At 38.9% G+C, this 15,909-nt stretch overlaps 1 protein-coding gene across 1 annotated transcript; it reads right to left on the reverse strand.

The window, feature by feature from the left end:
• Window positions 1–3,874: 3,874 nt before the first annotated feature.
• nmur1a (neuromedin U receptor 1a) lies at window positions 3,875–15,700 on the reverse strand. The gene is made up of 3 exons (XM_028587936.1): window positions 15,537–15,700; window positions 7,421–8,365; window positions 3,875–4,510 (listed from the first exon to the last, which is right to left on the reverse strand). The coding sequence occupies exons 2-3, from the start codon at window positions 8,337–8,339 to the stop codon at window positions 4,158–4,160; spliced, it is 1,272 nt and encodes a 423-aa protein (XP_028443737.1). The 5' UTR covers window positions 8,340–8,365; window positions 15,537–15,700; the 3' UTR covers window positions 3,875–4,157.
• Window positions 15,701–15,909: the final 209 nt, after the last annotated feature.

Raw genomic sequence — 15,909 nt, forward strand, 5'->3', positions numbered from 1 at the left:
ACATTTCTGTAAATGCGCCAGTGTTAACCAGTCGGCTAATTTTCATACTGTTGAAAGCTGTGCCTGTGCATTGATGAGGCCTTTTTTTCCGATATTCGCCTCGCCCTCAGGGGAGAGTTGGCTATGAGATGATCACTGGCTGTTATTTACTGGAGGAGTATTTCAGTGGTAATATTGCTCCCAGAGTTTTAGCCTAATTATTATGCCTAATCTATCTTGGCAACTGGTCCAAGGGTTTCAAGCATCTGGCATGATTCAAGTCATTTATGGCTTGTTGTTTCCTTTTAAACAGTTTATAGCCATTTCAGAGACATGTTGTTTTCTGATATACTGTGTGTATATACTATACACTGTATTGATAATTTTGTGAAAAAAACAAAAAAACCTCGCTTATTTCTTACAACCTTTGAAAGGACTTTGCTTGTTGTACCATACTAGTAATCCAATCGGTTTGAGTCTCATTCATTCTCAATCATTCAGACAACCAATGGAGATTTACAGTTGTAGTTACAGTGCCTGGCCAGCATATAACCTTCTGTAAAAAAAAAAAAAAAGTAGAAGCAAATTGATTGAAATAGTTTTTACATTTTCTTTGTTGTATTGATTAATTAGAAGTGTTGGTGGTGGATTTTTTGCCGTTGGACAGAACCACTGTTTGGACCACTGAACAGGACTGTTTTCCTGTTTCCAGCCTTTTTTGTTAAAATTATCTGGCTGCTGGCTGTAGCTTTATATTTACAAATGAGCGTGGTATTGATCTTCTTTTCTGACTCTCTGCTAGAATTCGAATACGCATATTTCCCCAAAATGTCAAACTCTTCCGTTAAAATTTGCTAATTAAATACATTTAAAATGTAAAGCTTTAGTGTGTAACCTTTTGATATTAATGCACGTCCGTTACATTCAAGCCATTGCCAAATAAGTTGCTACAAAGCTAATTAAGACTATCAGCTCCACACAACTCTCTCTGTATTTCTCAGTATGGCTATGTTCAGAAGATTGTGTCGTCCAGTGACTTTCCCGCACAGAAACTCAAGTGAAGATAATTACCTCTTCTGAAGAGTCCATCATGTTTTTTAAATCCTCCGTGTCCTCCTTGGCTACTAGCAAGGAGGAGGAGGTGTGGGGCAATGCGCGATCATGGAAGGCTTGCATCATGTGGACACACCGACAGTGTTGTTGTCATTACTTAGACTTCCTCATGGGGGCAACAGAAACTACGCACTATAACTTTAAGTCATTTTTCTAAATGCAAATTTAGAGATCAGCAGGCAGTCAGATAATACTCACACCATGTTCATTGTGCAAGGTGAATAAAAGAATGTGGAAGATTAAGTGTTTCCTTTTATCTTCAAGATGCGTATTGTAATTGGTCCTCTAACCACTTAAAGGTACAGAATTTTAATTGAGAGGGAGCTGAACCTCTCACGTAGTCAAAATGTGTATTTTGAAGCCTTGAGAAGCTTGGAGCCAATCACAGCAAGCTACAGCCTCCAATGAAGTGCTGTCATTATTAATCTGACCGGGGGCAAGAACAAAATGCATGGCGCCTTCAAGATGGATTATGTCATGCAAATGTCCTACATGTGCCATCATTTGTGCTGCGGGTGGGTGAGGGGCATGTGCAATAATACCCTGAATGAAATATTTATAAGTAGATGTGCACCACAATCAGTGTGCTTTGTGTGTTATCTTATGGCAAAGGTGGATAAATCAGCAGTGTACATGTTAAATTATCAGATGAATTGTGAAAGGTTTTCTTTTTTTTGTTAATAAAACTATGATCATCGTTGCTCTTACTGCAATTACTTTGTACACTGAAATGTAATGCCCTGATAAATTTCCATCGGGTACGATATCCCAGGAAAAGGAAGGCCTCGATTTACGGCACAAAAGTAAGAGGATATCGCTTGAGTTCCGCCTATACTTATGAAGGTAATAAAATAACACGGAGGCTCCATAGTCTGAACCAAGACAGCAAACTCTTTATTTTCTCCTACATTGTCTACAGCAGCGCATTACAGCTTCACAGAGAAATAAATTAACATCTGCAATCATAGTGGTAAAGATTTTTTTCATTTTTACCTAAACACAACATTGATGATAGGCTTACATGCCTATATGTACAGCCACAGATACAGTTGAGCTTAAGGATTCACTGTGCCACATTCTAGCATTAAAACATGATGTATATGAATATGTCAACAATTATTATTTTAATAGCTTAGTGTTGTATGCATCATAAAAATGTATGTGTGAAGGATTTAGGCCACCCTACAAGTTATTGTAGGCCCAGTTTAATAGGCAATATATATTTTATACTCATATTTTATACAATATATGTAGTAAGGGGTCCCAGCTTAATCTCTTTTTCAACTGAGGGGTCCTTGGCCTAAACATTTTTGAAGACCCCTGCTATAGGGGATGCTAATGGGCTTTACACTAGTTTGTTTTTGCATACATTACTGTCAGGTTAGCCAATACAGTAGCCTATACATACTATACAATATATATAGCCTGAACGTGTAGTCCATCATATTGTTTAAAAGCATTTGAAAGTCATTTTTGGCAGCATTCATCATACAAAACTCAATACAATCTAGACAAATGCTAAAAATGATTTTTTGCTTTTTATTTGTAAAAAAAAATACAAAGGCTGCTTCATATTATAAATTAATTTCAAGTCATATTATTTTTCTATAGAGATGGACAACATTTCAGCACAAAGTACATACTGAATAATATAAAGCATTAAGACATTTAACAGAAATTACTAACAACCATTAAACACTACTTTAAACAGTAGGCTACACAACATGGCAATACATTATACAGAATATATCCTTACAGAACAAGTGATAACAATCTTTGACATTTATAGTACAAATCATTTAATCAAATAATTACGGTACATACGGTACAGTATAGCTTACATCATGGACGATTACACTAGCAGTATCACCAATAAAATAAGACATTCACTTTTGCACAATCTTATATCGATCATTAAACTTTTTCCTTTTTAAGATTTTTTATAATCCTGTGTTTTTTTGTTCTTTTTTGTTTTTTTGAGTGTCCAGAAACTTCAGTTTATTGATACTTTACACCATTGTCTTTTACATATGCTTACTGTTTTTATAATACAAGTATATAAAAGTTTTCAACCGCTTTGTAGCTTGGACCAACTTTTGTATTCATTGGTCCACCCTATTTCATCTCAATTTATAAATCCCAGGATTTTTGTAAACTGTATCATCTAAACATATTTTTCAAAACTGACTGAAGTGCTTAAAACAAATTAGTTTGAATTTTAATTACTGTCATTTATTGGACATTGGATGTTGCAAATTTAAGATGACATTCTAGTGTTACATTCCCAAGCCTTCCCAAGGTGTGTTTGAAAACGTTCAGTATTTGACTAATGAAGTTTTCATAATTAGCATTGTAACACTTAAAGGCCCTGACACACCAAACTGATAATCGTCCGTTGGACAGTCTGGTGAGGTCAGTGACTGGAGTCTGTTCGGTGTGTTCCGTGCCGTTGTCTGTCTGAGGGCTGTTGGCCTTTGTTTTAGCCGACCTGACTTGCTGGGTTGGAGGGCGGGCAGTCGGACTCAATGACCAATGAGTGACGGGTACCTCTCAAAATCTGACAAAAATCTTTTAAACTGACCTTTGTCGATCTGAAATGAAGACAGATTCAGCAACTGTATGGCCTATTTCTTGCTTAAAATGTTTTCAGAAACATGTTTCAGTGAACTATTTTTGTAAAATACAAGATCATATTTCGAATAAGCCGCCATTATGTTCGTTTGGAGAAGCCAGACCCACATGACGCGATCGTCATTTCCGGTTTTAATTTTTTGGGCGACAATACAGATAGCACCGCCTGCTGTTATGGAGACGTATTACGTCTCGCGCACGCGTCGGGTTGGTGTGTCAGGGCCTTAAACTCCAGTCTGACAGCTTTTTCTGCACTTCTTCCACTGTTTTAGGTATTTAGCTGATGCAACTGTTTAATGTGGATGTCGATGACAGTTGATTGATGCATGGGCATGGTCTTTCGAAACACCATGCCATACTACCAACAATACAGCATATACCCTTCACATACCCTTGATGTTTTTAACACGAAAAACAGGTTTAATTTTTCATCCTCACATCTCCATTTCTGCCTCGACTTCAACAACAGCAGCTCCGTTGCTAAGCGGCACATCACTCAGGGTGCTGCGGAGCGTCCCCCGGGTGACACTGAGCGAGTGTTTTCTGGGTGTGATGTGATGTGGCCGATGGCACATAACCTCCTTGAACATTTCTCTAAAGCGTGTTGACATGAGGTTGTACAGGATTGGGTTGACTGCTGAGCTAAGGTAGAAAAACACCCCGGAGATGATGTGCACGTACTGGAAGATTTCTATGTGGTAGTCAGTCCAGTCAATGATAAAACTCCACATGAGACGGTCAGTGTGAAACGGGGCCCAGCAGATCCCAAACACCACCACTAAAACGACTGGAAAAACAGCAAGAGAGAGGAAGAGACAATGGGGGACATGGGTAGAGGAGATTTTAAAAGCAGTACACTGATTGATGTTGCCAACGTGCTCTCTCTGCTCTCAGCAATAATGCAGAAAATATCTGTCCTGGGTGCACAGCCTTTGATTTACATAAGTGTTAAATAAATCTTTACATTCATAATTAGAAAATGTTTGTTTGAAATCTGTGTTTTTAATAATTGATATAGGTCCCAATACTGATCCCTCCTACTGGTTTTGTAGTGGCATTCATAAAAGAGCTTGACTGCTGGATTAAACACCAGACATGACCGGAAAAAAGCGTCTGGACGTACGGACAACCTTAAGACGCAATAACTTTTCGGTCACCTTCTTATAAATCTCACTATCTCTGTACTTTCTGCCGTCAACAAAAGACATTATATTCATGGTTTTCACCACACTAATAAAGAAATTGGTTTCCTCCTCGCTCCAAAAGTGTGGTGCTGTGCTGCGTCTCGCCATGTTTACCTCTACTTCTTGTTTACTTCTGGTATACTGCGCGCAGGTTTTCTGCATTGACATATATATATAACTATATTATTATAGTATATAATTATTATTATAACTATGTTTTCTGGTGCATACAAGAAGTTCCTCTACTCAAAAGACCAAGATTCCTTGCAAATAGAACATGCGCAGAACACAACCCAGGTAGCATATTCAGGTTTTTAAAAACCGGAATATGAGCATATTCGTGTTTTTGCCGGTGTTTACATGGCCGTGCGCGACCGGGTTATCGCTAATATTCCGGTTTTGAACGGGTTATTGGCTGCATGTAAACGTAGTCACTGATGCAGTTCCATTTCCAAGGAAGTTAGTTTGTCAAAGTTTGATTTTCATTTAAACAAGGCTTGTTACATCCATGAATAATTTATTTGTAAAATGGCAGTAAACAAAAAGGAAATATCCTTACTACTTGACATTATTGGACAAACTTGCAAACTGTGAGAATTGGTTGAAATAGCATACATTTTTCACAAATCAATGCAAGGGGTTAGACTATTTCAAGGCTATACTACACATATATTAATTATCTGTAGATATCCCCTTCTCACAGATACAAACATGATCCTATACCTAATTGGACAAATGCACGAGGCATTGGGTTGTCACTGGACTTGTCTTCCCGTTTTAAAATGGGAAAATCTATCAAACTACTCACTGAAATCAGGTATTGACATTTGAGGTAAAAAAACTGGCCTTACTGTTTCTGAAACATGGTTTATTCTATATCATATGACCATCTCCAGTAAGCATCCAATGTAGCACAGTATATGGCATGACTTTGACTATTAATATAGGGAGTTGTGGGAGGTTTTAAAAAGATTATTAGGTATTATATTATTTACAAATATTTTATATGTTACTTTACAGTATTTTACAATACATTTTCACAGAATTAATTTCCTATATTTACCTTTATTTGTCCAGAAAGGAGCCGACAGAAACTCCCTACTGCTCATCAGCAGCTGTTTATGCTGTCATCATGTAGTAGTATGTCATCAAGTAGTTACAGACTGTTGGTATTTGAACTGCATTCCTTCTCTGTGCTTCTCTGACCTTTCAGCTTCCAACGTTTTTAGCCATATTGATGACAATCTTCATGGATTACTCTGACCTTTTTAATGATGATTCTAAATATTGTACTTTCTTGACTAAACATTGCCCGAAATAAGGATGTGATAACCCCAGAGGTGTATATGTCTCTGAGTAGAATTCTAGACACAACCTTAAGTAGATGACTGAATTTTTGATTTAAACATCTGCACCTGTGCATCCAGGAATTTAAATTTCATAGCATTGTATAGACCAGGAGTTGATAAATACTTCATTGTTATGCACCATGAAAGACGTTCACCTCTACATTTCACTGCTTTCACCTCCACCTCTAAGCGATACAGAAGCACATGTGGGCTACGTCATTAGGCTTATGAGAGTCTGAGTCAAACCCTGTTATACAGTGGTATACAGTGTTCACAGAAAATATCTACAAAATGTTCAAGTCTAAAATCTTCAATTGTTTATTCCCAATGATACAAATTGATTGAAAGTGTTCAAATAAAATAATAAACTGCAATTTATTTTGGAGCCCGTCTCCCGTCAGTGCTACAGTTTTATAAAATTGCAGCTGTCCGACTTGTTTCAGAATATTTCTGCCATTATTTTAAGGGACAGCTTGGATTTTTTGAAGTGGGGTTGTATGAGGTAGGCTACTTATCCATAGTCGGTGTATTATCTACAGTAGATGGCGGTCGGGACACGCCCCCAGTTTGGAGAAGCAGACAGGAGGACTGGCACAGAAGCTAAACAATGTACTATGTGGACGGGGGGCTGCAGAAAAACATATTTTAGCCACCTAAAAAAAGGCCCATTTAAAAAAAATAAAAATTAATTGTTTAAGTGTATGCTATATTTTGAATATTTTCACTCATTTAACTTGCCGTTAGACAGCTGGAGGAACTGAAGCCATTACTGTATATGCTCTTGTTAAAAGGCACCAGACTCCATTGCCAAAAAAAAAAAGTCCTATTTAATATAGCCTAACATAAATTTAAACAGAGATTTGTATGCAGGGAGCCAACAGGAAGTCAGCTGGCTTAGCCAGAAGAAGTTTTAAACATACATCCACAATAATAAGTGTTACATCTTTCACAAGGAGCACTATGGGATTCCAGCTGGCAGGGATTTGTTTCAAGATAGTGCCCCTTATATCACAAAGAAAGTTGCTCATCTAATCTTTAAAAACTCTTAAATATTTGTTTTGGCCTAAAAATTCAACTATCGATTGGGCTCTTTGTCCCATGAACAGGTTTGCTTACATGTGAGCTCTGGGTAAGATTAAAGAAAAAGACTTGTTTGATACTCACACAACATTTTAGTGACCTGCCGGCGACGTGCCTTCTGCTGCTGTGATCTGACACTACAGAAGCTGTCCTGTCCAAAGCCCGTCTTCGCCTCCAGTGTCCGACGCATCTTCTCTCGCTTCAGCTGCAACCCGATAAGCATGTAGAGAGCGCTGATGGTGAGCATGGGCAGCATGAAAAATAGCAAGGTGGTCACCTGGATGGTCAGGTTGTAAATCCAGCGCGGTTTTACCAGCGTACAGATCACTGAGTCAGGGATCTCCATGGTTATGTTACCAGCAGGGCTAGTAGAGCGACTGTGAAGGACGGCGATCCCATGCAGACTTGTGTTCGGCAAAGCACACAACACCGACACACCCCACACTGTAAGTATGACCCGCTTGGCATGGGTGCGTGTTACAACGTACTTTGCGCGTAGCGGGTGAACCACAGCAATGTAGCGCTCCACGCTCAGCGCTGTCACGTTGAGGATAGACGCCAAGCAAACCGTCTCGAATATAAACGTTTTGAAGTAGCAGCCGCCCTTCCCCAGGAGGAAGGGGTAGTTCTGCCACAGCTCATACAGCTCTAATGGCATGCCGAGCAACAGCACCAGCAGGTCTGACACCGCCAGGCTGAACAAGTAGTAGTTTGTTGGCGTCCACATCACTTTGTTGCGTGCAATGACAGTGCATGTCAGTACATTCCCCACCATACCTACCAGGAAGATGACCAGGTAGATGTGGCAGATGACAAGGAACACAGATGATCGACGAGGCCCCAGATATTTCTCCAGGTACTCTTCCTCTGTCAGACATGCATCATCCAGATCAATGTGGATTCTGTTCATGCCAGATGTCAAATTGACACACTTTTCCCCAGGAGGACAAAGCCAGCCGTCTTTTTCAGCCATTAGATCAAAAGAGCAGTTGTAAGCAGACATCCTGCCAAAGTAATCAAACTCGTTATCTGAGAAAAAAAAGACGAAACAGACATCAGTATGCTGTTGTTAAACAAAAGTTCTGAACACACATGAGAATAAAGTTAAAAGTAATGCCATTTATACAAAATAGATTTCTAGTAATTGTTCAACAGGAATCAAAGTTTTGATGTTCTGACACAAATGCACTTGTGTCAGCACAAATGAGGAAGGAGCTGCTTCACATCTTGAAATGTATCTCTCTTCACTTCGTTTCCTGACCCTTTTCCCAAACTCTGAATTAAATTAGCCCTGTAATAGTCTGGCGACCTGTCGAGGGTGTACCCCGCTCCTCCCCTAATGTCAGCTGGAATCGGCTCAAGTCCTCCTTGACCTTGAATAGCATAAGCGGTTACAGACAATAAATGGATGGATGGATGAATTACATTAGCTATGACTGCTGTTTCTGCCAATACATTTTGAATTGACTTCTGACAGTGAACAGAAGACTGAGTGATTGAATAAGCTTGCCATCTGCTTCCTGCCCTTGAAGAATAACTCAAAGTCTTCACAAGCTTTGCCTCGGTTCTTCAGTGAACACAAATATGCAGACTATTCTTGAAACTAATAGCAAAGTAACCATCAGAGGGATAATTTGAGGTTGCCAATTTCGATACCTCAGTTTTGATGCCGGTACCTTAACGATACTTACTTTTCAATACCATATGTTTTAAAATCCATTTCAACATCAACAAAAATACATTAAACACAAAACTTTTATTTTCCACCTTAATTGTCAATCAAAACAGTTATCAAAATTAAAGAATTCTGGTAACACTGCTCACTCAGAGTAACATTAATAACACTGGTTGTGCTTTTCAATAGGGGTGCGCCAGTCAGATACTCAGGATTGGTATCAATCCCAACTTTAAAAATTAACAAAAGGGAAACCTTTTTGCCACAACATGAACATATAATAAATAATAAATAAATAAAGAAATTACATTGTGTACAGGCTAATATTGAACTAACTAAAATGCAAAGGAATGTAAAGAACAAAGACTTTTTAGTGCAAACTGCATTATGACAAAAACCTTTAACAATAAACTTGGTCACTGCCCTGTTGTCAACATTGCAGACTGATCTCATGAATTGGCTTATGTATGTCACGCCAATTTGTATTCCGTTTTTGCGTGTTATCAAGACGCATAATCGCGTTTTTGCGTGTATATCAACGCAAATCGGCCGCCATTGACCTACATTGCGAGTCAATTTCCGCCGTAGCGAGTAGTATAAAGGAACGGGGGATTGATTAAGGAGATAGGTTGGGGTGACTTTTTTTTTTGTTTTTGTTTTAATAAGCCTTACCCAATGTTTCTTTCCTAAACCCAACCATTTATTGTGTTCCTAAGCGTGTTTTTGTCGTTATTTTCCGTGTTTTTGTCACTGTTTTGTTACTAAAGCCTTTTTTTTTTTTACAGGCGTGTGACGTTGTTCTCGCGATAGTACGTCGCGTTCTCGCGATAACACGCAACGTGGCGAGGCCACGTGGTGGGTATGTTTACATCAGCTGTATACAGCATAGGCATACACGTGGATAGCTGAAAATGCGTACAATAACAAGCCATTTTGCTTTATGAAAGTGGCGTGTATATTTACGCAAATTCATGAAGCCATGTTGAACATTGAACTAAAGGAGAACTAACTTAAGTGCAAAGGAATGTAATTAATTGCCTTGTTGCTGAAAGGTGCTGTAGAAATAAAGTTGCCTTGCCTTACAACCTCAGCCTGTCAGTCAGTCATCAGGGCACAGAGACCACTGTTGTGCCTGCTGTAAATTATAGAGTGTGGTCTAGACCTACTGTATCTGTAAAGTGTCCTGAGATAACTCTTGTTATGATTTGATAATATAAATAAAATTGAATTGAATTGTCTCAGAGGAAGTGTCACCTTGACCGCTTTAGTCTCACCATTATATCATATTGCAGCAAACGCTGCCTGCGTGAAGTTTTAAACAACTGTAACCAGACTTGAAACCATTTTATTTGCATTGCCTCTGCACGTGTGTGTCGGAGCTCCGCTCTCTGTCAATATGCAGAGAGGACAGATAAGCTTGCACTTATGTGCTCAGAGGCTTTTGGAACCGAAATTTGGCACAGAGAGATAAATAAATAATTTTAGTCTACAGTGGGGGAAATAAGTATTTGACCCCTTGCTGATTTTGCAGGTTTGCCCACTTACAAAGAATGCAAAAATCTACAATTTTAATCATATGTACATTCTAACAGTGAAAGACAGAATCCCAAAGAAAATTCCAGAAAATCACATCATATGAATTTATTAAAATTGATAACCATCTGATGAGGAAAAACAAGTATTTGACCCCCTGGACAAACAGCAAGTATTCTGGCTCCTACAAGCCAGTTAGTCTTTCTTTAAGACACAGCCCCAATCCGAACCAATTATCTACATCAAATATACCTGCCTCACCTCGTTACCTGTATAAAAAGACACCTGTCAACACCCAAACAACCAGCATCCAACATCACCAACATGGGCAAGACCAAAGAGCTTTCTACGGACATCAGGGACAAGATTGTTGATCTGCACAAGGCTGGGATGGGCTACAAGAGAATCGGAAAGCAACTTGGAGAGAAAAGATCAACTGTCGGTGCAGTTATCAGGAAATGGAAGAAGCACCACACCACCGCCAACCTCCCTCGGTCTGGGCCTCCACACAAGATCTTGCCTCGTGGGGTGTCCCTGATCATGTGAACGGTGAGGAATCATCCCAAAACCACAAGGGGGAACTGATGAATCAACTGAAGGCAGCTGGGACCACAGTTACAAAAGAAACGGTTGGTAACACACTACACCGTCATGGATTGAAATCCTGCAGCGCACGCAAAGTCCCCCTGCTCAAGAAGAAACATGTACAGGCCCGCATGAAGTTCGCCATTCACCACCTGGACGACTCAGAAGAGGCCTGGAAGAAGGTGATGTGGTCAGATGAGACCAAAATAGAACTTTTTGGCCTCAACTCAACTTGTCGTGTTTGGAGGGCAAAGAACACCGAGTACAACCTAAAGAACACCATCCCCACTGTCAAGCCTGGGGTGGCAACATCATGCTTTGGGGGTGCTTTTCAGCCAAGGGGACGGGACAACTCCATTGTATTGAGGGGAGGATGGACGGGCCATGTATCGTGGAATTCTGGACCGACATCTCCTTCCCTCAGTGAGAGAGCTGAAGATGGGTCGAGGATGGGTGTTTCAGCACGACAACGACCCTAAGCACACCGCCAAAGCAACAAAAGAGTGGCTGAAGAAGAAGCACATCAAGGTTCTGGAGTGGCCTAGCCAGTCTCCAGACCTGAATCCGATTGAAAATCTTTGGAGGGAGCTTAAAATTCGAGTTGCCAGGCGACAACCTCGGAACCTGAATGATTTGGAGGCTGTCTGCAGGGAGGAGGTGGGCCAACATCCCTGCCGAAATGTGCACAAACCTTGTCACCAACTATAAAAACCGTTTGACATCTGTGCTGGCCAATAATGGCTTTTCTACGAAATATTAACATGCTGTTTGTCCAGGGGGTCAAATACTTGTTTTTCCTCATCAGATGGTTATCAATTTTAATAAATTCATATGATGTGATTTTCTGGAATTTTCTTTGGGATTCTGTCTTTCACTGTTAGAATGTACATATGATTAAAATTGTAGATTTTTGCATTCTTTGTAAGTGGGCAAACCTGCAAAATCAGCAAGGGGTCAAATACTTATTTCCCCCACTGTAAGTCGGCCGCCTTAACTGCAAAGTGCTACGGGAAACCCTGCCGACCAATCAGTAGTCTGCAGATTTTCACGTCACTTTCTTGCGAGTGAGTTTGTGGAGCATTTAGCTGCTAAAGAGCTGCTAAATATTTTCAGCTGGGAGTTGGTGGAGACCAAAGCAGAGCTTAAGAATAAACATTAGACTTACATTTAAAAAAGATCAGTTATCACATATCATCATAGATCACAAATACATAGTTCTATTTTTTTCGGGGGTTCTGTTGTTTAGTTTTCTATGTTGTTGGAACATTTTTTGATCGTGGATGAATACACAAGTATTTTTTTGTAGTATTTTGTAAGTATTTAAGTAGTTTTTATGGTAATGAAGGAATATCAGGCTTCATGTACACAGGATCAATTTATTGTTAGTTTTGGTCTTTGCATGGGATTTATTGACAATGAAAAAATATCGAATATCACTATTCTGAGTTTGTTTTCCAATTGGGAATGGGGGTTTATGTGCTAGACTATTTATTTGCCAGGACTGGTTGCCAGGTAACCAGGGATTCCAGTAAAGTACCTTTCCCATCCAAGATATACTGATTAAACACCAGTTAACGTGCTATTTGGTGAGCTTTAGAGGTGTTAGTAGGTGGATTTTGTTACCTTGAGACAGAACCCGCCTAGCTTTCTTTAACCTTTAGGCGACTGCTTGTGCATTTCAGTGGCAGGGACAAATGAGCAGATTCTCCAAGACGTATTGCAGGTACAGATGTACTGTACCTGCTGTTCAAAGGAACACATATCAGAGAGCAGTGATTCATCCTATTAAATCCTTGGAGGCTTTTGAAGTTCCAGTTTAAGGAAGTAATTTGTTAATAATTATATTCCAGGCTAAAGGGCTTTATAGGAACTTGGACAAGATGATAGTTAAACACATCTGTTATGTTGATGATCCCATCAATAAATGACTGATATCAAAGCATTTTTGATATATTATTGTATAAATTATTATTTCATAGAACATGAAATGCATTTGATTATGCTTACAGAGAAACTTCTTTGGCTTCTGTTAGACTTGAGCTGACGTAGGAGGAAAAGGAATTGGAATGTAATGTGGAATTATAGCTGAATGTAAATTTCTGACTTGGGAGGTAAAATGGAACATTTTTTAAATTTTTCAAGTGAGAGCTGGATAATGATAAAGAACAAAAAGTAACGTTCCTGCCAGTTTAATGACTGACTGTTGATGATAAGCAGGACTAAACACTAAATATATTTCTCCATACATTTACATATATATCAGTCAGAGGTCTTTTCTTTCTCCAACAGAGAGTTACTGTTTTATGCATTTCATCAGGATGTATTTTGTGTCTAGTGTCTCCTCCTGAGATCCTCTGTGAAGAACATAACACTAAGGCCTTTATTTCAAACACCATGCATTCAGTATACTTGAGTCCTAATGTAATGTGGAAATCACATCCTGGGCTTTCTAGTGATGTAAATACATGAGGATGTGACCAACAGAATACATTTTCTCTCTTTTCAAAATGCGGGGGAATTGCAGTAAACATGTTTTATGGCAGTAAGGGAGGTACGTGATCAAATTTATAAAGATGTAATGTTTGTGTTCTTGAGTTTTTATTTATTTATGACAGTCTATGTTATAACTAATAGACTGTAACTATGTTATATTAAGATTTTAAATGTGTATGTTATTTTAAGCCTTTCAAAATACACATTTACATACACATGTCCTTTTTGTGGGACAGAGGAAAATAATTTAGGAAGAGTCAGATATAGATTATTTGTCTAACCCTAACACACACACACACAGGATGTAGGATGCAAGTGCATATTCCAAAGAAAAACATAGTATACTTCATAAAAAATAGATCTACTACTATAATAAGTATTTCAGTCCTGCAGGATACAAGCTCTACAATGGATTTGATATATTTATGGATCATATCTTCCTCATGAGCATTCTGCAAGTTGTGCATCTCTAATATTCTAGTTCAAAAGTCTCAGCAACATTGCTTTTGATTTATTGCAATATTCTCATGCTAAACACATTTTTCATGTCTTTTGATGTTTGTAAAGTTAAGTTAATTGCCATGCCTGAGAGTCATGACTTGTTTTTGCACAAAATGAGTGAAACGAAGTCACACCACACGTTGCTCCAAAACTAACTAAAGACAGTGGCTGTCTGTTAAGGATTTCAAACTGTTTTATTTGGCCAACAGGTGATCAAATGAGAGGAATGGAAATTCTCCGGTTTATGTAGATAGATTATACTTTATTGATCTCTAGTGGGAAATGTATCTGCTTTTGAATGTCATGATTTAAAGCCAGTGGGTAGCTACAAAGCTCACTTGCACAGTAAAGCCTCGGTGTATCAAATAACTACATGCAATGTTGACTACATTCTGCAGTGGATGCAGTAAAATGCAGAACATTTAGAGTGGCTCTGTGTTTACAAGTCCTGCCTAGAGTATATAGCTCATTACAAACAAGAATCCCCCTGCTCTACTGTCAAATCTTCAGCTGTACTAAATAAAGGCAAAAAGCCAAACTATTATCCAAAGAAATAATTGTGGAAATGTGTTTAAGTGCATGAATGCTCGCTTCTGCTTACTTTTACTTGCTTACGTTTCTACGTAGTCAAGTGTAATCTGTGGGAATTGTGCAAAACCTGAATGTGGAGTTTTTCAGAAGCACCTCTCACAAGTAATTTTAAGAAATCACTTTAATAACCGCAGACATTTTGATCCATCACCTGATGCACTGATGAGACAGACCATCTCTGTCTCTCTATTCTGCATTAGCTGCACCTTTCATGACTTCATTTGATATTTATGCACCCGCTTCAAATTATGACTCCAAGATGATGTGCTTCTCTGGTCACTGTCATTTTTTTTTTTATTTGTACAGTTATACTCAATTATTCAGATTTGGTATTGTTTCAAAGTTAAAAGCTGTAGGAGGAAAGAGCATCTAGGAGAGATATATACTATACATACTATCTTATTTACATTGTATTAATTTTGGCTGAATGAGCCACCAGGACACTGAGTAAGTTTGCATTTAGAAAGGTTTGGTGTTCAACAGAACATCATTTGTTCTCATTCTTGCCTAGATTCTGTACTCTGATAATGACATTTCAGGGGTTTTACTTCAATGAAATTAAAGTAATTTCCCCCCACAATCCTGTTATGCTCAACTTGGCAGTAGCTAAAGATACCACTTTGGTAAATCAAGATAAAAGAGTGAATTACAAAATAGATTTAATTATATAAAGTTGATTACAGTACAATATGTTACTCACCAAGATATATGTTCTCTATATTTTTGAGGCACTGAATTATAAAGTGATTTTTATAATCAATAATGGATACACAATACAGTAACTGTGATAAATACCTTTCCAAAGAGCGTAAATCTGCTTACCTTAAATGTGTTCCCTTGTTGTTTTTCCCTGGTTTAAACGCAGATCAGTGTCTTGAGTGGAGTGTGAACAATGTGCTGCTCTCTCATTCTACTCTCCTTCTGGTCTGTCGCTCTCTCCTCAAGCCTCACTCACAATCACACACAAACACAGACAGCTCTCTCTCTCTCTCTCTCTCTCTCTCTCTCTCTCTCTCTCTCTCTCACTCACTCACTCACTCACTCACTCACTCACTCACTCACTCACTCACTCACTCACTCTCTCTCTCTCTCTCTCTCTCTCTCTCTCTCTCTGGTGGCTGGACAGAGGTGGAGCACAAAACCTCAGTCGGACAGCCTGGGAGAAGAGCTGACGGATGGAGCCCCTGGAGGACCA

The sequence above is a fragment of the Perca flavescens genome, chromosome 9 (assembly GCF_004354835.1).
Source record: "Perca flavescens isolate YP-PL-M2 chromosome 9, PFLA_1.0, whole genome shotgun sequence".
Classification (NCBI taxonomy): Eukaryota; Metazoa; Chordata; class Actinopteri; order Perciformes; family Percidae; genus Perca; species Perca flavescens.

Excerpts from the sequence above, each read along its gene's own strand:
- nmur1a (XM_028587936.1), bottom strand. The coding sequence starts at position 8,339 with ATGTCTGCTTACAACTGCTCTTTTGATCTAATGGCTGAAAAAGACGGC. Across the intron at positions 4,511-7,420 it reads GCAGGTCACTAAAATGTTGT|TCGTTTTAGTGGTGGTGTTT; the intron begins GTGAGTATCAAA and ends CTGTTTTTCCAG.